The sequence below is a fragment of the Pelobates fuscus genome, chromosome 5 (genome assembly GCF_036172605.1).
Source record: "Pelobates fuscus isolate aPelFus1 chromosome 5, aPelFus1.pri, whole genome shotgun sequence".
NCBI classification, from domain to species: domain Eukaryota; kingdom Metazoa; phylum Chordata; class Amphibia; order Anura; family Pelobatidae; genus Pelobates; species Pelobates fuscus.
In genome coordinates, this window is record NC_086321.1 from 372,498,463 (window position 1) to 372,524,379 (window position 25,917).

Consider the following 25,917-nt stretch of genomic DNA (forward strand, 5'->3'; position numbering starts at 1 on the left):
ATTTTTTAATATAAAAAAATATATTATTATTAAAATTCTAATTTTTTTTTAGAGGCACATCAAAAAATATGAAATCATTTGAAAAGTATCCAACAAAAATGTAAACTCAAAGCTTTTATTTGGAGGGACAGACTATCCCTGAGCTCAGTGTAACTCCCCCAGGAATGCAACTTTACTGTAAAATACTGGGTAGGGTGAGTTTCTATTAACCGTTAAAGTGCCAGCAGTGGAAATCTTTCCTACGCCTCGTTACAGCTAACCCACTCAGTGTCACACAGGGCGTTACAGGAAATCCAAGCAGTGCAGCTGTTCTGAATATTACGGCATTCTCTTTTCCTCTTTCGTTTTCCTTTTCTCATTCTTTCTTTACTTTCGTAGCCGGTGTCTGCAAGTTTGCTGGGTCTCAGGACATTCTGTTATTTTTTTTTTAACGCTACTGAATGCAAACTTCGTAACATCTGGAGGAAGTGGAGTAAGAATAAGAACTTAGACCCGTCTTGGATCAGAATATAAGTGGTAAGATTTGTATCAGACTTCTAATTCATTCATTGACATAGTCGCTACGCACAGACAATCTCTGTAGAATACATGTCCGTGCCACTAGTTTAATGTCACTTCCCTATTGTTGATGTGTTATTGAAAACAAACAGAAAGGTGTGTTTAACCAAAGTGCGATTTGTTGGCAATTTAGAGTAAATTCAGAGTGCATTTCAAATTTTAAGCTGAAATAGCTGAAAACATAGCTGATTTGAAGTTTTGCTTTTTGGCTCTTTTTTAAAATTCCCTTTGAATCAGTTGACTCTGTACAAACCTGTTTGTTTTTTCATAAAACTGGGAAATGTTAGGAATTTCCTGGTAACTGCAGATTATATACAACACAGCTGAACTGGAATGCTTTCTAAAGGACAATATTTGAAGTTCAGAGAAAACCCTGACAATGGGTAATTCTAGTTTTATCATTTTTATTAAGAATAACAGGAGTGATACAGGTAATTATTTTTTTATTTTTGACCTTAAGCTCACAAGTTATTTTATTAAGGACTTTTCTTACAATTATTGTATTTGCTGCCTTGTAAACTTGGAAGTAGAGTCCGCTGTTCCTTTTGTAACAGTTTGTGTTCATTATTTGTCTGCATTCCTCCATTGTACAGCGCTACAGAACATGTCGGTGCTTTATAAATACCAGATAATGATAATTGTTAATATTATGTTAAACATTATTTATAAACATGTTAAGTTTAGGGTTGATTTACTAAACAGTGAATCGACAAGCAATGTATACAGAGAAACATTACTATGCCTTGTTGAATAACAGAAAGGAAAAAAATATATACGGTATATATAAAAGATGAGAATTGTTAACGATTAATTGTACACCATGTACAGTAAGTTAAGAATAGCAATAGTATACCATACTGCGAGCCATGCTTTTATTAGATGCCAAGCCCAGAAACAGCTCTGTGTATCTCTGTGAGCAATGTTTATATAAAGCACATTTTTACCGTTCTATAGGCCTTGATTCCAATTCTATTGGAATAAATATCTGGTCTCGGGCAACATTTTTCTAGAATTTTGACTGGACTTAATACAAGCCAAAAATCTTCTAGCAGATAAAACACATTTGTCAAACTGTTTTAAGGACTAAACCTGTTAGTCATAAAAAAAATTATGATAAAGAAATAAAGAATGAAAAATCACTTGGAGGTCAATTTTGTCCCCATATTAGTACAAGAGAGTACAAGAGAGGTTTAACAACTCCTCTATGCCCCCACTCACCAATCTGGAGTGGGGGCATGTCTGCAAAACAGCGAGCAGCCAGTTGCCGTCTGCTGTAAGGAGACCATTGACTTGGCAGCTACTTCTGCCCAGTTGCTAATATCAAATAGGGGAGACCTGGCTCTGTGCCCCCACCCACTGGCATCAGGTGGGGGCTTCAATTTAGGAAATAGGGGTGGACAGATCCTTCCCACTCCCTGTATCCCCACAATGGAGCTTTTGTTTTAAATAATTAAGTGGAGTAATACAGTGGGGCTCTAAAAATATAATAATATGGGTGGACTTGGTGTCCCCCCCGTGCCTTCACCCGTGCTCTGTGGGTGGTTGGTAAAAAAGAAAATACATTGGGGGATCATTTGTCCACCTGTGTCCATTCGTGATCTGAAAGAAGGTAAAAAATATAATTGGAAGTGATTTCCCTTTAAAAGGCATTCCGATTTCTATTTGGATCAGCAAGCTCTCATGCCATATAAACCCTTTCCCGGCATTACGGCGTGCTATGCCAATCTACAAAAAGAGGCCTTTAATGCCGTTAACGATCTAACCCTCCCTTCAGGCTAAATACTTACCCTCCATGGAGATCACGATCGGGGGACATGCCTGACAACCCAGGCAGTCCTCCACAGCCAATCCATCCAATCCGAGTCATGTGATCGTGATGACAATGCGATCAAATTACTTGAATCGGTAGGATTGGCTGCAGGTCGGCCTGGGTTGTCATTCAAATCCCCCAAAATATAATTAATAATACAAGACAATAACATATAAATAATTTACATTAACACTTCTATGTATGTATGTATCTATCTGTCTGTCTGTCTATCATCCATCTATCTGTCTCTCTGTCTGTCTGTCTGTCTGTCTGTCTATCATCTATCTGTCTGTCTGTCATCTATCTATCTATCTATCTATCTGTCTGTCTGTCTGTCTATCTAATCTATAAAATCTATACAATGCTCAGCTTACTTAAGGACCACTTGTGCAACCCACATTTATTTGAAGAGCATAAATATTGTTTGATTCATGGTCTTGAAATAAATGTGGATTGCACAAGTGGGCCTCATTAACGAAGCTGCACATTGTATTTGTTGTTTGTGTTGCTGTCTGATCTCTCTGCTGGTGTAGCCAGTTTACATACTTATGCTGTGCTAGGTGGATTCGATTTTCTGTTTCTTGGCACTGCTGTGTACACACTCCTATATCTATTCTTTGCTAAGTGTATTTTGATAGATATTTAAAACATATGATGATGATGTCAACTATACATATTTCACAGAACCTGTTCTATGACAATTTTAACTTGATAACTGCCGAAACGTAGAAAACAGCAAAAACATACCCAGGATATATCAGTTCATGGCTGGGGATATATAAATCAAGCATTTTCACCGGAGAAATCACAGTTTAAAGAGTAGTAGTCATGGTTCACATATCTTTAGAGAAATGTAATTAATTACAAATACTTCCACCTGTACATTGTGCCAGCAGAATTTAGCAATACCTTCATACTGACAACTGGATGAATGGTGAGAGTAGAACAATTCTACAGGTGATCTCCTGCTCTGTCACAGCAACTACAACACATGCCTGTAGTTGCTGGGATATTCCTCCAGCATATTTGTCTTGCGCTTACTGGGGGAATATAGGACACTGATGTGTTGGCACTGCGTCTGTGTGTTGTCGTGACGGGCTAGGTTTGCCCTGTTTAGAGAACTGTTCCCAGGCTGGGTCGAGAAGGGGGCAGTTAGAAGCCTGGACCAGGCTTTACAGAAATGGCGCACTAAAAAGGAGGTGATTGTTAATGTAACAGTCCCTAGATACCGAATTATATAACTTTTCTTCATGATCTCAAAGGGCCAGGGCTTGGTTAAGGTGTCAGGTGATCACTCTTTCCTTTTTAGTCTTTTCATAACTTCACTGAAACACAAAGGCTTTATTTTGTACCATTTTGTACCTTGTGTATTTACGTTCTATGCCTAATATGAGTCATTGTCATCAGGTGAGTGCATCAGACACCACTGTAAACACACCCACGCACACACATGTACAAACACACAGATACAAACTCCCACTCATACAAACATTGACACACAAAACATACTGAATACTGTTCGACACCTAAAATGAGCCGTTGGATACTTAACTGTGACTTTCTATTTTAGAATTTTCCTATTGGGAACCCTACAGAATACTAAGCCCATTACCAAAACCACTATGGCGAACCGAAGCTCTCAAAATGAAGACCAGGTGAGTAGTGCCCTCTGCTAGTAGCAGACAGAATGCACAAAATAAATGTATTAAAATGTGAATATTTTGTCTATAGAAAAAGATCACATAATGTGGGGCAGGGTTACCTTATAGGAATCTCTCTAGCCCAGCGGTTGCCAAACTGCGTGCCGCAATGGGAACACAGGGGCGCCACAAGATATTTTCCGGTGCTATGATGATAGCACCGGGACCCATGCCTCCCTCTCCCCTGCCGGCTCTGCAGGATCAGAGATCTGCCTCCTAACCCCACAGACCTACAATACCTCCCCCATTACACAAAAGTACCCCCCCCCCATACACACACACTGCCCCCCCCCATACACACACACACACACACACACACACACACTGTATGGGGGGCAGTGTGTGTGTATGGGGGGTACACACACATTACCCCCCATACACACACATTACCCCCCCATACACACACACTGCCCCTCCATACACACAAACAGTATCCCTCACACACATTAGACTCCTCACACACTGCCCCCCCACACACACTGTACCCCTCACACACACTATACCCCTCACACACTATACCCTTCATACAACCTTCCCCACACACACACTGCACCGCCCACCCACCCACACACACACACTGCACCCCTCTCTCTCTCTCACACACACACACACACACACACACACACATACTGGCACCATAACCACTACACAGTGCTGTAGTGGTTATTGTGCCTGGATTGTTTCTTTAAATAATCTACCAGTGCCCCGCCAAAGATTAGATTCTGGATCTGCGTTTGAACGGCAAGCATATATACAACCTAGAAAATTGTTTAAATTTGGAGCGTCTTGTAAAAATATTGAAATATTAAGGACGCCTTGAACCTAAAAAGTTCGGGAACCACTGCTCTAGTCTTTTATGGTAACAGCACAGCAAAGTAGTTCAGGAAATCAAGGGCTTCATTTTAGCCTTTTATGGGTCACCTGAGTTCTGGTACCATAATTCGAAATTTGCATCAACAGCTCCCAGAAAAACACATTTATTCCACATATATATATATATATTTTTTTTACGTTAGTGTTAATTTGAAAGAAATTAAAGTAGAAAATCCTTAGAAGAACCAAATCTCATACTACCTCAAAAACAAATAAATACACCGTACAAAGTGTACAATTATTTTCGTAGTATTTTAGTAATATTCGTAACTAGTAAGCTGAGGTGAGAGACGTTGCAATATTAAGACCAAAATAATTGAGCTGGAAAACGTTAAAGGGATTTGTTTGGCCTGCTTTGACCTTTATTTTGCAGTTTGAGAATCCTTTGGAAACACTGTTTGGCGAATAAGCCTCTCATTGAAAATGTCAGTGGGTTATAGAAGCTTTCGCATTGTTGTATGGGTTCCTTCAGAACTCCCTTTCTTTGTTTTCACTTAGTGCCTGATTCACTTCATCTACGACCCACCTTAACACTTCACAATCATAGGGGGATGGCCAAGAGTGCCTTGCCCCTCCAAAATTTCAAGTATTAAAACTATAGGGCTTTGCGGTTCCTGCTCTGGCACAGTGACGGATCAAGAACCAAATCTCGTTACTGATGGGGGGGCAGGGTGAAAAGGACTGTAGCGGAGAGATAGAGGGCTCTAGTGACGGAGATAGGAGGCTGTACATATATGGTCACATACAGGGACACAGAAACACAATAACACACAGATACACAAATATACTCACACTGACAATCACACAGATTCAAACATATTCCTTCACAGGCACACACAGAGATACACACCACACATACCTACACTTACACACACTGGCACACACAGATACACATACCTACACACAGATACACGCACTGGCACACAGATGCACACACATATCTGCATATACACACAAATACACACACTGGCACATAGATACACACATACCTACACATGCTCACTGGCACACACAGATACACTCACAGATATGCACATACACACACATGCACACACACCCAGATACAAACATATAAACAATGACACAGATACACACTGACTCACACCTATACACACACTGACACACACACATACCTACACACAAATACACACGAAATTGCCCCGTTGCCACTACTGTTGCATTTGCAGTTGACGTTGGGGAGCGGCCACACTGTTCAAAAATGGTTTGACTACTTTCAATGGGGTGCCAGGTCACTCCTGGCTTTATAATCACCCCAAAACAGTGTGCTGTAGTAGTTCTGGTTTTGGAGTGCTTCTTTAGAAGTGTTCCTGGTAAAAACATAATTTATGCTAAATAATACCTTTCTCTGGTACGTTTACCCATTTGTGATTGTAATTTTATAACTGTCGATTTGCCAAAAAACGTACTGTCATTGCTTCCTGGTTCAATCTCATGACACCTTTTATATATTTCTCCACAGAATATTCTCACTAGAGAGGAGAAGAAAAGGTAACGTTTTGCATTGATCTATTGTCGCTAAGCTCCAATGACAATAAATTGAGAGCATTTTAATTAGAGCCTAATAAGACAATTCTTGAATCTGTTGCCAAACTGTTTTATTTTTAAAAGAAAAGAAAGAATTCCATTTTAGATTTCACTATGTCAAAATTAGAAGCTGAGTACGGTCACATTTTACTTGTATCTCTTGGGTTTTGGAATCGGAATAACGACATTAAACAACAAAATCAGCAACTTGATGATATTTGATTTAATTTAATTATATTAAATATTATGGATTTTAGCTCATTTTAGAAATATCTTCCAATAGAATATCAATGTTAGCAGAAAGCATGCACTTGTTTTTCTTAAATTGAAATACAACATATAAATAGTAATATTAATAATACTGCTATTAAAGAAGGTTTAGTTTAATCTCTATAATCTATCCTTAACACTTATCTCTATTTGTCCTGCTTGAACTGTACGGAACACTTGTTTGGAGCCTTTGAAATTGCAGTAAAGATACTACCTAAATGTATCCCTTAGGAGATTTTAGGTTAAAGGGACACTTTAGTCACCAGAACCAATACAGCTTATTGAATTTGTTCTGGTGAGTAGAATCATTACCTTCAGGCTTTTTGCTGTAAACACTGTCTTTTCACAGAAAATGCAGTGTTTACATTACAGCCTAGTGATAACCTCACTGGCCACGCCTCAGATGGCTGTTAGAGATCCTTCCTGGGTCATGGCTGCCTAAAATGCATCCAAACATTCAGTATCTCCTCCCTCTGCATGCAGACACTGAACTTTCCTCATAGAGATTCATTGATTCAATTCATCTCTATGAGGAGATACTGATTGGCCAGGGCTGTGTTTGAATCATGCTGGCTCTGCCCCTGATCTGCCCCTAGTCACTCTCAGCCAATCCTATGGGGAAGCACTGTGATCGGATCAGGCTACCACTTCTGCTGATGTCAGTAGGCACTGGGCAGGTCTAAAGGAAACAGGGACAAAGTATGCTGCTGCAGACTTGAACACAAGTAAGATTTTACTATATTTAGGGAGGCACAAGGGGCTCAGGGTGGCTACATGATGGTTTTAACACTATAGGGTCAGGACATGTGTGTGTTCCTGACCATATAGTGCTCCTTTAATGTCCTAATGGAGCATACTATTCCTATAATTTTTAAGCCATTGTTTAATCAGTACAGAACCATACCCACAGGAGAGCCCCCCAGGGCACTAGGCATACATTGAACAGATCCAATACTTAGGCCACATAATATTCAGCTGACATATACAGTGCAACCAAGGACTACTCATGTTTGTCTACTCTAGCTTACTTTTCTCTAATCACTTGATCACCTGATTGGATATACATTGATCAGCCTCTACATTAAAATCACCTGTCTAATATCAGGTATGTCCTGTCCTTCCTAAGTGACTGGTAAAAATGCTGTAATTGTAAATAAGCAAAGGGTGTCCTCCCACTTTGATAAAACAAACAATCCATTGATAGTAGATCACCCGAGATTATATTTATAAGTTTACTCAATTTAACATACTTTTCACCATCGCTAAAATATTTATATTGGAGTTGATTTTTCTTCCCAGGTGGAAAATCTGGATTGTGCGAGATCGGGAAGCGGAGACTTGGGAAGTTGCTAATATTTCCTAAATTAGCAAAGTAGGGCATAAAGTAGGGTGTTTTTTTCAATTTTATATGTTTCATTGGGTTTTCAGTCCACGCAACAATACTAATTGGAATTTCAAAGAACTCTTTCTCTATAGATATCCAACTTTTCTCCGTACATTGAGGCCAATCTGATATACGCATTAAGTGAGATGCTTGATAGTATTGGTAAAGATCTGGGACACCAAGCCCCCCACTACTCTTAGGCCTCACTAAATAATTATTAGCAAGGCGAGGGGATTTCTTTCCTCAAATACATCTAATAATCAACTGTTTAACCCGTTTAAAAAAATGACTTTGGAATCAAAATTGGGATTGATCTTCTGTTGGTCTGTAAATCCTGGCATTTTATTTGACCGGTAACGCTAGTTTGTGTTTCGTTTGTGTTTTGCAGTAAAAAGGCAGAGATTGATGCGAAGATAAAAGAAAATTTAGTGACTAGTGGAACAATTTTCATCGACAAATTTGCAGACATACTTAAGGCAAATAACGGTTCTCCAGAGGTTAATTCACATTACATGCAAAGAGTAAGTAACTGGAAATGATGTGTCTGAGGAATAGCAAGGAGAAGCTTCATTTAAACTGATGAGCACAAATATGTACAGAGTTAGACAATTCATTACGATGGCAGAAACTAACTTTTTTTTAATATAGTGGCCCAAGAATGCTTCTACAGCAATGAATGTGTTGCTGCCACTCCATATTACAGCAAGTATATAACATATATTGTGATAATCTTACAGTATGACAGGGACCTCCTTACACCACAACCGTATATCTCCAATAATAATACACTGTGTGCGGGGAGACAGGGGACCTCCTTACACCATAACCTTATAGCTGCAGTTATAATACACTGTGTGCGGGGAGACAGGGGACCTCCTTACACCATAACCTTATAGCTGCAGTTATAATACACTGTGTGCGGGGAGACAGGGGACCTCCTTACACCATAACCTTATAGCTGCAGTTATAATACACTGTGTGCGGGGAGACAGGGGACCTCCTTACACCATAACCTTATAGCTGCAGTTATAATACACTGTGTGCGGGGAGACAGGGGACCTCCTTCCACCACAACCTTATATCTCCAATAATAATACACTGTGTGCGGGGAGACAGGGGACCTCCTTACACCATAACCTTATAGCTGCAGTTATAATACACTGTGTGCGGGGAGACAGGGGACCTCCTTACACCATAACCTTATAGCTGCCGTTATAATACACTGTGTGCGGGGAGACAGCGGACCTCCTTACACCATAACCTTATAGCTGCAGTTATAATACACTGTGTGCGGGGAGACAGGGGACCTCCTTACACCATAACCTTATATCAGCAGTTATAATACACTGTGTGCGGGGAGACAGGGGACCTCCTTACACCATAACCTTATAGCTGCAGTTATAATACACTGTGTGCGGGGAGACAGGGGACCTCCTTACACCATAACCTTATAGCTGCAGTTATAATACACTGTGTGCGAGGAGACAGCGGACCTCCTTACACCATAACCTTATAGCTGCAGTTATAATACACTGTGTGCGGGGAGACAGGGGACCTCCTTACACCATAACCTTATAGCTCCAGTTATAATACACTGTGTGCTGGGAAACAGGGGACCTCCTTACACCATAACCTTATAGCTGCAGTTATAATACACTGTGTGCGGGGAGACAGGGGACCTCCTTACACCATAACCTTATAGCTGCAGTTATAATACACTGTGTGCGGGGAGACAGGGGACCTCCTTACACCATAACCTTATAGCTGCAGTTATAATACACTGTGTGCAGGGAGACAGGGGACCTCCTTACACCATAACCTTATAGCTGCAGTTATAATACACTGTGTGCGAGGAGACAGGGGACCTCCTTAGACCATAACCTTATAGCTGCAGTTATAATACACTGTGTGCGGGGAGACAGGGGACCTCCTTACACCATAACCTTATAGCTGCAGTTATAATACACTGTGTGCGAGGAGACAGGGGACCTCCTTACACCATAACCTTATAGCTGCAGTTATAATACACTGTGTGCGGGGAGACAGGGGACCTCCTTACACCATAACCTTATAGCTGCAGTTATAATACACTGTGTGCGGAGAGACAGCGGACCTCCTTACACCATAACCTTATAGCTGCAGTTATAATACACTGTGAGGGGAGACAGGGGACCTCCTTACACCATAACCTTATAGCTACAGTTATAATACACTGTGTGAGGGGAGACAGGGGACCTCCTTACACCATAACCTTATAGCTCCAGTTATAATACACTGTGTGCAGGGAGACAGGGAACCTCCTTACACTATAACCTTATAGCTGCAGTTATAATACACTGTGTGCGGGAGACAGGGGACCTCCTTACACCATAACCTTATAGCTGCAGTTATAATACACTGTGTGCGGGGAGACAGGGGACCTCCTTACACCATAACCTTATAGCTGCAGTTATAATACACTGTGTGCGGAGAGACAGGGGACCTCCTTACACCATAACCTTATAGCTACAGTTATAATACACTGTGTGCAGGGAGACAGGGGACCTCCTTACACCATAACCTTATAGCTCCAGTTATAATACACTGTGTGCTGGGAAACAGGGGACCTCCTTACTCCATAACCTTATAGCTGCAGTTATAATACACTGTGTGCGGGGAGACAGGGGACCTCCTTACACCATAACCTTATAGCTGCAGTTATAATACACTGTGTGCAGGGAGACAGGGGACCTCCTTACACCATAACCTTATAACTCCAGTTATAATACACTGTGTGCTGGGAAACAGGGGACCTCCTTACACCATAACCTTATAGCTGCAGTTATAATACACTGTGTGCGGGGAGACAGGGGACCTCCTTACACCATAACCTTATAGCTGCAGTTATAATACAGTGTGTGCAGGGAGACAGGGGACCTCCTTACACCATAACCTTATAGCTGCAGTTATAATACACTGTGTGCGGGGAGACAGGGGACCTCCTTACACCATAACCTTATAGCTGCAGTTATAATACACTGTGTGCAGGGAGACAGGGGACCTCCTTACACCATAACCTTATAGCTGCAGTTATAATACACTGTGTGCAGGGAGACAGGGGACCTCCTTACACCATAACCTTATAGCTCCAGTTATAATACACTGTGTGCTGGGAAACAGGGGACCTCCTTACACCATAACTGTCAGGCTTACCTTGCTGGGAGTCCAACATGCAGAGATAAAAGCTCACCCTTGCATTTAGACACAGGCCAAGGTGGTCAAGGTAGAACTCACCTGGCCTGTGAATCTGTGCACGGGGGCTGTGCAGGTAAATGCTTGTAGTCGCAGTACAGACAAGGAAATCCAGGAGAGTAGTCGTAGGTAAGCCAATGGTCAGAGGGTGCCGGAAATCAGGGGATACGAGTAACAAGCCAAGGTCAAAGGATGCCAGAATTCAGGAGATACGAGTCACAATCCAAGGTCAGGCGAATACTTAGTACGTGGAGTAGCAACTCTCTAACCAGAGTCATTGAACTGACACTGCCCTTAGGGAGGAGCAGTGTCTTATACCTTGAGGATTAGTATATCAGGTTCAGCTGGAGAGTGATCGACAGGTCTGAGCCAGGTGAAGTCCAGCCCCTTAGTGCTGCAGGCAATACAAGATAAAACAGGAGTTATCCCAAGTCCTGAAATGGCTCAGATGTTAAAGAGCAGGTTCAGAACTGCCAAGCATACAGGTTCAAATCCCTCTTCGGAAAATAAAAGGGCGACCCCGTCTGGCAGTCTGGAGGTCAAGGCGTGAATCCTGACAGTACCCTCCCCTTAAGAACGCACTCTGGGCGTGAACAGGTTCCTTTTGGGAACTGTATTCCTCATCTTCGGACTCCGTATCACTGAGGAAGTCCTTGTAATCGAAGTATCCAGAGTGGAGTCCCTCAGTCGGGGACCTTGGGGTATCAGTGTCGGGTACTGGTGGAGAAAGGTCTGGGCCATTCAGAGACCTGGTGCAGGCGGAAATAAACTTAGTCCCACAAACCATTTTATCTGAACTATTACCCATAGGTGAGTTTTCTGGAAGTGGTGATTTCTTGTGGTCTTGAGATCCACTGGCATCAGCAGCCATCGTAGTCTGGGTACTCTTCTGCATCACGGAACGTGGAAATATCCGACAGCACCTTTGACATTTTTTAGGCCGTGTTGCCGGAATAACAGGGTGCAGCTGAATTGTACCCACTTGAAGAGGTTCAGGCCGAGTTGGGCGAATAGGGCAGTGAGAGATAAAGTGCCCTTCTTCACCACAATAAAAACAGAGACAACGCGCCCTCCTTCGATCTCTTTCTCTAGATGGCAGTCTTGTTTTAGAGCGGACGAAGCCTATCTCCATGGGTTCCTCCCTGTCCACTGGAGATTCACAGCTAGCTAGAGGAAAACCAGGGTCACAAGGCGGTTCCTCCATGTCCATTGGAGTTTCATAGCTAGCTTGAGGGAAAACAGGGGTACAAGGAGGTTTACTGGAGGAGGGTTTGCGTTGTGACCTTATGGGGACTTGGTAGGAGTCCTTTTCTTTAGGCAACAGCGATCTGCGGTTAGATGGAGCAGGCTTGGGAGTAGCTTTCCTGGAGGCAGAGCTCTGAGAGTCCATTGCGGACATAAATGACTCCCAACTGTCCAAGACAGTGCTTTTCTCCTTTAGCTTCCGGTATGCCCACTCCTTGATCCGTCCGACAAGTAAGTTGATGGCCGAACGGACCTTGACAAAGTCACTGTTGTAAGTATTAGGCTTGAGAGCAAAAAGAAGTTCACAATCCAGTCTGAATGCTGTGAAGGAGGTACGGGAACCATCAAAGCGGTCAGGCATCACAACAAACGGTTCTGGAACTGGGCGTACTGTGCCTTTAAGAGATAAAAGTTCTTGCTGCAGTTCCGAAACAGTCTGGTTCAGGCTGGACACTTGCTGAGCAAGGGAGGTGAGCATTATCTCTGTGGACTCCATAAGGGTCAGTTCAATATGTCAGGCTTACCTTGCTGGGAGTCCAACATGCAGAGATAAAAGCTCACCCTTGCATTTAGACACAGGCCAAGGTGGTCAAGGTAGAACTCACCTGGCCTGTGAATCTGTGCACGGGGGCTGTGCAGGTAAATGCTTGTAGTCGCAGTACAGACAAGGAAATCCAGGAGAGTAGTCGTAGGTAAGCCAATGGTCAGAGGGTGCCGGAAATCAGGGGATACGAGTAACAAGCCAAGGTCAAAGGATGCCAGAATTCAGGAGATACGAGTCACAATCCAAGGTCAGGCGAATACTTAGTACGTGGAGTAGCAACTCTCTAACCAGAGTCATTGAACTGACACTGCCCTTAGGGAGGAGCAGTGTCTTATACCTTGATGATTAGTATATCAGGTTCAGCTGGAGAGTGATCGACAGGTCTGAGCCAGGTGAAGTCCAGCCCCTTAGTGCTGCAGGCAATACAAGATAAAACAGGAGTTATCCCAAGTCCTGAAATGGCTCAGATGTTAAAGAGCAGGTTCAGAACTGCCAAGCATACAGGTTCAAATCCCTCTTCGGAAAATAAAAGGGCGACCCCGTCTGGCAGTCTGGAGGTCAAGGCGTGAATCCTGACAATAACCTTATAGCTGCAGTTATAATACACTGTGTGCGGGGAGACAGGGGACCTCCTTACACCATAACCTTATAGCTGCAGTTATAATACACTGTGTGCAGGGAGACAGGGGACCTCCTTACACTATAACCTTATAGCTGCAGTTATAATACACTGTGTGCGGGGAGACAGGGAGCCTCCTTACACCATAACCTTATAGCTGCAGTTATAATACACTGTGTGTGGGGAGACATGGGACCTCCTTATACCATAACCTTATAGCTGCAGTTATAATACACTGTGTGCGGGGAGACAGGGGACCTCCTTACACCATAACCTTATAGCTGCAGTTATAATACACTGTGTGCAGGGAGACAGGGGACCTCCTTACACTATAACCTTATAGCTGCAGTTATAATACATTGTGTGCTGGGAGACAGGGGGCCTCCTTACACCATAACCTTATAGCTGCAGTTATAATACATTGTGTGCGGGGAGACAGGGGACCTCCTTACACCATAACCTTATAGCTGCAGCTATAATACACTGTGTGCGGGGAGACAGGGGACCTCCTTACACTATAACCTTATAGCTGCAGTTATAATACACTGTGTGTGGGGAGACAGGGGACCTCCTTACACTATAACCTTATAGCTGCAGTTATAATACACTGTGTGTGGGGAGACAGGGGACCTCCTTACACTATAACCTTATAGCTGCAGTTATGATACACTGTGTGTGGGGAGGCAGGGGACCTCCTTTCACCATGACCTTATAGCTGCAGTTATAATACACTGTGTGCGGGGAGACAGGGGACCTCCTTACACCATACCCTTATAGCTGCAGTTATAATACACTGTGTGCGGGGAGACAGGGGACCTGCTTACACCATAACCTTATAACTGCAGTTATAATACACTGTGTGCAGGGAGACAGGAGACCTCCTTACACCATAACCTTATAGCCCCAGTTATAATACACTGTGTGCAGGGCAGTGGTGTATCCTGGTTTTGTGCTGCCCTAGGCAGGACAAAACTCAGGCGCCCCCCCCCCCCTCCATCCCTTCCACGCGCCACCCCCACCCAACCCTTCCACCCTGCCCCGCATTCTAAATACACACACATGCACTGACAGAAACACATACTCACTAACAGACACTCATTCACTAACAGGCAAACACACTCACACTAACAGACAGGCACACACTGACAGACAGACACACACACTTACAGACACACACACTTACAGAAACACACAATAACAGACAGACACACACTAAGAGACAGACACTAAAAGACAGACAGACACTAAGAGACAGACACTAAGAGACAGACACTCAGAGACAGACAGACACTAAGAGACAGACAGACACTAAGAGACAGACAGACACTAAGAGACAGACACTAAGAGACAGACACTAAGAGACGCACACTAACCGACGCACACTAACACTAAGAGACAGACACTAACAGGCGCACACTAACAGGCGCACACTAACAGGCGCACACTAACAGGCGCACACTAACAGACAGACGCACACTAACAGACAGACGCACACTAACAGACAGACGCATACTAAGAGACAGACACTAACACTAAGAGACAGACACTAACACTAAGAGACAGACACTAAGAGACAGACAGACAGACTAACAGACAGACTAACAGACAGACTAACAGACAGAGACACACACTAAGAGACACACTAAGAGACACACACTAAGAGACAAACACTAAGACACACACTAAGAGACAGACTAACAGACACACACACTAAGAGACAGACACTAAGAGACAGACTAACAGACAGACACACACACTAAGAGACAGACTAACAGACAGACACACACACTAAGAGACAGACACACACACTAAGAGACAGACTAAGAGACAGACACACACACTAAGAGACAGACACACACACTAAGAGACACACTCACTCACATTAACTCACTTTTTTTATTTTATTTATTTAACAACCCCCCCAGCCTCCTTACCTTTAGGAATGCTGGGGGGGGGGGGGGGGGGGGTTCTCCCTCTTCCTGGGGCTGTCGGTCGGGCTGCTGGGCTGGCTGTTAGGCGCGGGCGGCACTGGCGAGGGAGAACTTTCCCCTGAGCTCTCTGCTCAGCTCCCTCGCGCGCCGCCCGCAGAGTGAGGCTGGGAGGCGGAGCCGGAATATGACATCATATTCCGGCTCCCAGCCTCACTCTGCGGGCGGCGCGCGAGGGAGCTGAGCAGAGAGCTCAGGGGAAAGTGCTCCCTCGCCAGTGCCACCCGCGCCTAGCAGCCAGCCCATCCAGCATGTCTGTTAGCCGCAAGGCTAACAAGACATTTGCCCTGGGTGTTTGGGGGTGGCTTTTTTTGCCGCCCCCTGGAAAATGCCGCCCAAGGCAAATGCCTTGTTTGCCTCGCGGCTAATACGCCCTTGGTGCAGGGAGACAGGGGAACTCCTTACACCATAACCTTATAGCTGCAGTTATAATACACTGTGTGCGGGGAGACAGGGGACCTCCTTACACCATAACCTTAAAGCTGCAGTTATAATACACTGTGTGCAGGGAAACAGGGGGCCTCCTTACACCACAACCTTAAAGCTGCAGTTATAATACACTGTGTGCAGGGAAACAGGGGGCCTCCTTACACCACAACCTTAAAGCTGCAGTTATAATACACTGTGTGTGGGGAAATAGGGGACCTCCTTACACCATAACCTTATAGCTGCAGTTATAATACACTGTGTGCGGGGAGACAGGGGACCTCCTTACACCATAACCTTATAGCTGCAGTTATAATACACTGTGTGCGGGGAGACAGGGGACCTCCTTACACCATAACCTTATAGCTGCAGTTATAATACACTGTGTGCGGGGAGACAGGGGACCTCCTTACACCATAACCTTATAGCTGCAGTTATAATACACTGTGTGCAGGGAGACAGGGGACCTCCTTACACCACCATAACCTTATAGCTGCAGTTATAATACACTTTGTGCGGGGAGACAGGGGACCTCCTTACACCATAACCTTATAGCTGCAGTTATAATACACTGTGTGCAGGGAGACAGGGGACATCCTTACACCATAACCATATAGCTGCAGTTATAATACACTGTGTGCGGGGAGACAGGGGACCTCCTTACACCATAACCTTATAGCTGCAGTTATAATACACTGTGTGCAGGGAGACAGGGGACATCCTTACACCATAACCTTATAGCTGCAGTTATAATACACTGTGTGCGGGGAGACAGGGGACCTCCTTACACCATAACCTTATAGCTGCAGTTATAATACACTGTGTGCAGGGAAACAGGGGGCCTCCTTACACCACAACCTTAAAGCTGCAGTTATAATACACTGTGTGCAGGTAAACAGGGGGCCTCCTTACACCACAACCTTAAAGCTGCAGTTATAATACACTGTGTGTGGGGAAATAGGGGACCTCCTTACACCATAACCTTATAGCTGCAGTTATAATACACTGTGTGCAGGGAGACAGGGGACCTCCCTACACCATAACCTTATAGCTGCAGTTATAATACACTGTGTGCGGGGAGACAGGGGACCTCCTTACACCATAACCTTATACCTGCAGTTATAATACACTGTGTACATGGAGACAGGTGACCTCCTTGCACCATAACCTTATAGCTGCAGTTATAATACACTGTGTGCTGGGAAACAGGGGGCCTCCTTACACCACAACCTTAAAGCTGCAGTTATAATACACTGTGTGCGGGGAAATAGGGGACCTCCTTACAACATAACCTTATAGCTGCAGTTATAATACACTGTGTGCAGGGAGACAGGGGACCTACTTACACCATAACCTTATAGCTGCAGTTATAATACACTGTGTGCGGGGAGACAGGGGACCTCCTTACACCATAACCTTATAGCTGCAGTTATAATACACTGTGTGCGGGGAGACAGGGGACCTCCTTACACCATAACCTTATAGCTGCAGTTATAATACACTGTGTGCAGGGAGACAGGGAGCCTCCTTACACCATAACCTTATAGCTGCAGTTATAATACACTGTGTGTGGGGAGACAGGGGACCTGCTTACACCATAACCTTATAGCTGCAGTTATAATACACTGTGTGCAGGGAGACAGGGAGCCTCCTTACACCATAACCTTATAGCTGCAGTTATAATACACTGTGTGCGGGGAGACAGGGGACCTCCTTACACCATAACCTTATAGCTGCAGTTATAATACACTGTGTGCGGGGAGACAGGGGACCTCCTTACACCATAACCTTATAGCTGCAGTTATACTACACTGTGTGCAGGGAGACAGGGAGCCTCCTTACACCATAACCTTATAGCTGCAGTTATAATACACTGTGTGCGGGGAGACAGGGGACCTCCTTACACCATAACCTTATAGCTGCAGTTATAATACACTGTGTGCGGGGAGACAGGGGACCTCCTTACACCATAACCTTATAGCTGCAGTTATAATACACTGTGTGCAGGGAGACAGGGAGCCTCCTTACACCATAACCTTATAGCTGCAGTTATAATACACTGTGTGTGGGGAGACAGGGGACCTCCTTACACCATAACCTTATAGCTGCAGTTATAATACACTGTGTGCGGGGAGACAGGGACAGGGGACCTCCTTACACCATAACCTTATAGCTGCAGTTATAATACACTGTGTGCGGGGAGACAGGGACAGGGGACCTCCTTACACCATAACCTTATAGCTGCAGTTATAATACACTGTGTGCGGGGAGACAGGGGACCTCCTTATACCTGTGAGTAGAGGTTGTTAAGCTTAGAATGTATTTTTATAATTCTTGATCCGAATAGAGCAGAATTAATTTAGTATTTACATACTTAGTATTTACACATTTACAGAAATTATTAGACACTATTTTACTCATGTCATCTTGTGTTCTAATGAAAGTATGTCACCTTTTGCCGAGTTTTACTGAGCTATTTTAATATTGCTTACTCTCTATTTTTATTGTTTATCCCTCTCACAGGTTCTCCATTCCATCTTCTTTATTGGATATGTTAGCAAACCAAGAGTATATCCCGAGGATTTTATTCCTGAATCAGTACGGGAATCTTTTAAAAAAAAGTTTCCTGGGCCCTTTAGGGATTACAAAAGCCATGTTCCCCACCAGACTCCTTACTCCATCCTGCTGGAGTTTGTAAGTATGGCATTCTCCAATTTATTTACAAAATATAATTCCTCGTTTCAGTATGAGTTCAGATCATGCAACAGCCCATCAGAATCCCATGAAGGACAATTAAAGGACCACTATAGTGCCAGGAAAACATACTTGTTTTCCTGGCACTATAGTGCCCTGAGGGTGCCCCCACCCTCAGGGTCCCACTCCCCCCCGGCTCCCTCGGCGCTGGAAACTCTCCTCCCTCTTCTTCTGTCATCGGCTGAATGCGCATGCACAGCAAGAGCCGCGCGCGCATTCAGCCAGTCCATAGGAAAGCATTATCAATGCTTTCCTATGGACGCTGGCGTCTTCTCACTGTGGAAATCACAGTGAGACAGCCACTAGAGGCTGGATTAACCCATAGGTAAACATAGCAGTTTCTCTGAAATTGCTATGTTTATAGCAGAAAGGGTTAACCCTAGGTGGACCTGGCACCCAGACCACTTAATTAACCCCTTAAATCCGGAGGACGTACTATTACGCCCTGCAGGAACCGGCTCTAAACGCCGGCGGGCGTAATAGTACGTCCTCGCCATAATGGCCGCCCACGTGGCCGGCGCTAATCGCCCGCTGCAGATCGCGGTCAGGGGGGATGCCTGCCCCCCCAGGCAACCCCCCCTGTGGCCGGTGACCGCGATCTGCAGTCTCTGATCGCAGTGACAGGCTGTCACTGCGACCAGTATTCAGCATGTGTCAGCCGATTTCAAATCGGCTGACACATGCGGCCGGCGGCTTTCCCCTTCTGCAGATCGCGGTCGGGGGACTTACCTGGCCCCCCAGGCAGTCCCCCTGGGGTCAGTGACCGCGATCTGCTAGGTCTGAGATCGCAGTGACAGGCTGTCACTGCGATCTCAGAGCTCTCTGATCGCAGTGACAGCCTGTCACTGCGATCAGTGTTACATGTGTCAGCCTATTGGCTGACACATGTAACTGGCACAGTGATCCCCCTGCAGATTGGAAGGGGGGAGTGCTTGTACCACCCAGGCACTCCCCCCTGTGGTCAATTACCCAATCTGCAGGAGGTGATCACAGTGACAGGCAGTCACTGTGATCACTGATCCTGTGTGTCAGCCAGTGATGTGAAATCACTGGCTGACACTGTCTCTGCCCCCTGTCCTGTAATAAAAATAAAATATTAGTTAAAAAAAGAAATAAAAAAAATGACAGTTACAAATAAAATATACTTAGATCATATATATTATATATATATGATCTAAGTATATATATATATATATATATACACATACACACACATTTACACATACACGACGTGTATTTAAATATTAATATATATATATATATATATATTAATATCAAATTACACGTAGACTGATACTGATTAAATATATATATAATTATTGTTATATATATATTTATAAATAATATAAAAAAAAAAAAATATGTAAATACGTAAAAAAATAAAATAAAATAAATAATTAAAAATAAAATATTAAAAAATATATAGATGTGTTTTATTTCGTTCTAACTGTATTGTGATATTAATATATATATATTTATATCAAAATACACGTAGAACGAAATAATATATATATCTATATACATAAATATATACGTATATATCACTATATATATACCTATATATAAATAAAAATATTAAAAAAATATATATATATATATACGTATATATACACATATGTATATATATACATATATTAATTCTACACATATATTTATGTAATAATTTTACATAATTAGGTATCCTAATTAATTACAATTAGCGGGACCTGCCTGACCACCCATGCCGAAAGTATAGGGAATTTAATTTGCTAGCACTATATTTAACCCTATAACTTTCCAAGACACCATAAAACCTGTACATGGGGGGTACTGTTTTACTCGGGAGACTTCGCTGAACACAAATATTAGTGTTTCAAAACAGTAAAATGTATTACAACCATGATATCGCCAGTAAAAGTGACGTTTTTTGCATTTTTCACGCACAAACAGCACTTACAGGGACGATATTATTGCTGCAATACTTTTTACTGTTTTGAAACACAAATATTTGTGTTCAGCGAAGTCTCCTGAGTACAACAGTACCCCTCATGTACAGGTTTTATGGTGTTTTCAAAAATTACAGCGTCAAATATAATGCTTGTGTTTAATTTTTTTCACATTAAAATTCGCCAGATTGCTTACGTTGCCTTTATGACCCTATGGTAGCCCAAGAATGAAAATTACCCCTATGATGGCATATCATTTGCAATAGTAGACAACCAAAGGTATTGCAAATGGGGTATGTCCAGTCTTTTTTAGTAGCCACTTAGTCACAAACACTGGCCAAAATTGGCGTTTTTTGCATTTTTCACACACAAACAAATACGAACGCTAACTTTGGCCAGTGTTTGTGACCAAATGGCTACTAAAAAAGACTGGACATCGCTTATTTGCAATACCTTGGGTCGTCTACTATTGCAAATGGTATGCCATTATGGGTGTAAATGTATTTCCTGGGCTACTATACAGTCTCAAAGGCAACGTAACCAATCTGGCGAATTTCAATTTCAAATGTAACACGCTATATTTGACCCTGTAACTTCCCAAAACACCATAAAACCTGTACATAGGGGGTACTGTTTTACACGTGAGACTTTGCTGAATACAAATATGTGTATTTTATTGCAGTAAAAGCAAACAGTATTATGACATTAACAGTTAAAATGTCATGTAGAACGAAAAAAATAAAAAAAAATCTTATTTTCTCCCATTTTTTTCATATTAAATTATGTTTCATAGCTAAATATTTGATATTAAATGAAAGCCCTGTTTCCCCTGAATAAAATGATATATAATAAGGGGGGGTGCATTTAATATGAAAGAGGTGAATTACGGTTGGACAGACATGTAGCGCAAATGCCAGGTTTTGTTTACGTTTTGTTTCGTTCACAACTTGTACATTTGGCTGCGGTGTTAAGGGGTTAAGCTGAAGAGGTCTGGGTGCCTATAGTGGTCCTTTAATAAATGGAAAACCTGTATTCCTAATGCTATAGTGTTTTCCTCTTTATTTAGATTCATGGTCCCCTTAATCTAAATTAGAGCTGAGATCGAGTCGCTGTCCTGCCTTCTGTGATGTCACGCTGACACATCTAACAGTCCAATCCAATATATGTGCATTGGGGACAAAGAGAATGCGTGGTAATGCCGTGCTCCTACTGGTGGTTAACTGTGAGAACAAAGTGTGATTTGATTCTCATAGCAGTCAGTATGACAGTCACTAGAGGTGTATTTAAACATCACTGTATCAACTAAACGGTAAAGTTTGCCATTGAAGGTTTAAAACTGAAGGACCGTTACACTCAGACCACTTCTTTTGCAACATAAGAAGGAACGTTGGGAATGTAATAGTTCATAAAAAGTCCAACATGAAGCTTACATAAGGATATTGAAAATCCTTTCTCAAATTTCACCAGAAGGTGGCACCCTTGCTCTCAATATACAATGGTAAACTTTATTGTGTAATAATATCACTTTGTCACTGCAAAAATCTACATAAATAAAAAAGCTAATCAATAGTTGTTCTTATTTTGTATTATTTAGTGTTAGGAAATGTATTCGTATAGTGGTGGCTAGATAAGTCTTCCCAATTTTAGCCATTTTTTTGTTTTGTTTTACACAAGTAGGGTTATTAAGCCAAGTGAGAATTAATGAAAATTCAAAACTAATTCAAAGTGAATTTCCAATTTAAAGCCAAAATAATCATTTTTGACCTTGAATTTTGAATTCTTACATTCCCACTTTAGTGAATACATTTATTTGGTTTCCCTTAAAAATATATTATATTATATAAAAGCTGACAATTTATTTTGATATTAATGTTACAACAAAAGCAGAGTATTTTCATTAGATAAAAAATTGGTGATGGACCTATTGTAGCTATCTATATAGAGCCTTAACCCCATAAGGACCAAACTTCTGGAATAAAAGGGAATCATGACGTGTCACACATGGCATGTGTCCTTACGGGTTTAAGGGCATCCGTGGTTTGTGGTGTTGGCATTTTGTATTATATTCTGCTTTTTCATAAGAACCAACAACAAAGTATCTCTCCAGCCCACAAATCTGAAAGGCACCGGTATTGGGGAATTTTTTACATCTTGTACTTTTCCGTTTGCTTGTCCTCCGCGAACTGGTCCTTTAAATGACTGGAACAGCTTGCGTGATCCCTTGCGCGGCCGGACTGTGGGGATATGATTTAATTTCACTTCCTCCCAGTGTACACACTAGGCTGCATTAGGAGAGATGGGAACTGTCAGCCTGTCCCATTCGGCTCCCAACGAAGCCACCCTCCTGCACCCAAAAGATATGAGAACATGAGGCTAAACATATGCATATATTTATATATTTCTGTGTGTAGCATGTGTGTTCACATGTGTATGTGTGTCTGCCAATAGATATATCTGTGTGCGTATAGCAGTGTGTGTCTGGGGATGTGTGTGTCTAGCAGTGTATATCTGTGTGTGAATATTTGTGTGTATTTGTGAAGTATGTTTGTTTGTGTGTCTGTGTTTATTTGTCTGTTAACGCGTATGTGTAGTGGGGAATGTGTATCTGTGTGTGTGACTGGCAAAGTGTTCCTGTCTGGCTTTCTATCAGTGCTTGTGTGTCTAGAAGTGCATACCTGTTTGTGTGTGTGTCTGGGAATGTATGTGTCTGTCTGTATGTTTGTTTATGTCTGGGAGTGTGTTTGGGGCTCACAAAATGGTTTTGTATAGCTCTAACCCCATGTATTAGATTTCCGTTTGCAATGTCACAAATGCTAATTACATCCTCACTTTCATTTTTTTTAGATGTCAGAGAATAAAAACTTTAACGGGCCAAATATCCTTATGCAAGAACTATGGGAAATAAACAAGTCACTGTGGAAGACAGATACAAATATTGGCTATCAGCCAGTGGCAAACGACTTCACGGCCACAGTTATCGCGTACAGCTGTTATAGCGATATCAAAGACAACAATAATGTGAAATCTGCGTATGGATCGTCCATATCTTGCAGGGGCAAAGTTCCGCGTATGATCATGATACATATATCTGTCTTACAGGTGTGGGACCTGGCTATTTCATATGCTGTGTGCCAAGAGGGGAACAGCCCTGCTCTCGTCTTTCCAAATAAGGTGTGCTGTCACGCTTTCAGCTTTAATTGTAACAGAAACTGTTTTCTGGAAGTCCCACCCTGCGCCAAATGTAACAAAAGTTTTCGGGATGTGAAATTTAACCCTTCATGTGAAAATCCGGATGATGATCCAACATGGCCTTATGGGAACTGTGCGGAAAATGAATCCTTAAACAAGCTCTTAAAGGGATGCCAGGATTTAAGATCGAGAATTCTTACTGAGAAAAACACAGAGGGAAATCAAATGGATATTACTGAGATAGAGACTATGTTCAAAAAGGAAAAGGAGGAGAAATTGAAAAAAACCCTCAAAAATCTCCTGGGTTCTCAAAATATCCCACTACGTGAAACAAACGGAAAATTGCAGTCCTTTCAGCCAATGTGACCTGGGAGACTATTCACTCCAAATTGACCTGAAATGTATCAAATTCTAGGAAAATTCGACCTATATTGAAAATTTAGGTATTCAGTTAACAGAGGTTATTAAAAGGAACACTATAGGGTCAGGAACAAAAACATGTATTGCTGACTCTATACTGTTAAAACCACCATCTAGGCCCCCTGGCACCCAATGCCCCCATAAATATAGTAAAATCTTATATTTATTGCAGTCTGCTAGTGCTGGCTCTGCCCCTGATCTGCCTGCTTGGATGACATCATCAGTATTGATGATCTCAGCCAATCCAATGCTTTCCTTTAGGAAAGCATTGGATTGGTTGACATTGTCAATTCTGATGATGTCAGCCAAGGAGGCAGGCTGATGGCAGACCAGAGTATTATGGGAGATGTAGTCCACAGCATCTGAAGTGCCAAAGGTTGCTTACCCCTCTCCTAGGCTATTAAAAAACAGTGTTTACTCACGAAACTACTCGCCAATCGCCTTCTCCCATTCTTACCTAAACTGATACACCCGGACCAAGTAGGTTTCATCCCCTACCGCCAGGCCAGCGACAACACCCGGAGAACATTTGACCTCATCTGGCTTGCTAACAAACGCAACCACCCCACACTCCTCCTCTCCCTAGATGCCGAGAAGGCGTTTGACCGCATTCTTTGGCCCTACCTATTCACAACCCTCAACAAAATGGGCTTCCCCGAGACCTTTATCGGACAGATCAAAGGACTGTACTCTCAACCCACAGCGAACCTTCTCATCCCAAATACCCAACCTCCCACCTTCACGATCCACAACGGTACAAGACAGGGCTGCCCCCTCTCCCCTCTCCTCTTCGCCCTCTCCCTGGAACCCCTCCTACAAGCAATTCGACAAGACACAACCATTACCGGCATCAAAAATCGAGACACAGACTATAAGGTGGCGGCCTACGCGGACGACCTCCTGCTGACACTGACAAACCCCACGACATCCCTCCCCCCACTGCTGACCCTCCTAGAAGACTACGCAACAGTGTCAGGATACAAACTGAACCTCAACAAGACGGAAGCCCTCCCAATCCACATCCCCCACACAGCCTTAGAGGCACTTAAACGGACACACCCGTTCCGATACGAACCACAATCCATACAATATCTAGGAACGCGACTACCGGCAGAACTCAACATGACGTACCAAATTAACTACCGCCCACTATTGAACAAGGCAACACAGGACTTGGAGACCTGGCAACACCTCTCCATCTCTTGGCTGGGCCGCCTAGCATCAATAAAAATGAACCTCCTCCCACGTTTCCTATTCCTATTCCAAGCCTTGCCCATACCCATATCCAAAGCAGACTTTAGATCTCTACAGACACGCATAGACAAATTTATCTGGGCGGGAAGGAAGGCACGGGTCAAAAGAGCAACATTATACGTACCGCATAAAATGGGGGGATTGGGCCTACCCAACTTGTGGGATTACCACCAGGCGGCCCA

General features: G+C 43.0%; 1 protein-coding gene across 2 annotated transcripts; it reads left to right on the forward strand.

Annotated features, from left to right (window-relative positions):
- The first annotated feature begins 247 nt into the window (after positions 1-247).
- LOC134610451 (uncharacterized) lies at positions 248-24,869 on the forward strand. Of its 2 annotated transcripts, XM_063453415.1 has the most exons (5): positions 250-516; positions 3,939-4,023; positions 8,529-8,661; positions 18,717-18,887; positions 23,717-24,869. In XM_063453415.1, exons 2-5 carry the CDS (start codon positions 4,013-4,015, stop codon positions 24,425-24,427), a joined length of 1,026 nt encoding a protein of 341 aa, XP_063309485.1. In that variant the 5' UTR covers positions 250-516; positions 3,939-4,012; the 3' UTR covers positions 24,428-24,869. The 2 variants fall into 2 exon arrangements, with proteins under 2 accessions (XP_063309486.1, XP_063309485.1); XM_063453416.1 differs by lacking the exon at positions 18,717-18,887 and having other exon boundaries at positions 248-516.
- Positions 24,870-25,917: the final 1,048 nt, after the last annotated feature.

Excerpts from the sequence above, each read along its gene's own strand:
- LOC134610451 (XM_063453415.1), top strand. Across the intron at positions 8,662-18,716 it reads ATTCACATTACATGCAAAGA|GTTCTCCATTCCATCTTCTT; the intron begins GTAAGTAACTGG and ends TCCCTCTCACAG. Across the intron at positions 18,888-23,716 it reads ACTCCATCCTGCTGGAGTTT|ATGTCAGAGAATAAAAACTT; the intron begins GTAAGTATGGCA and ends CATTTTTTTTAG.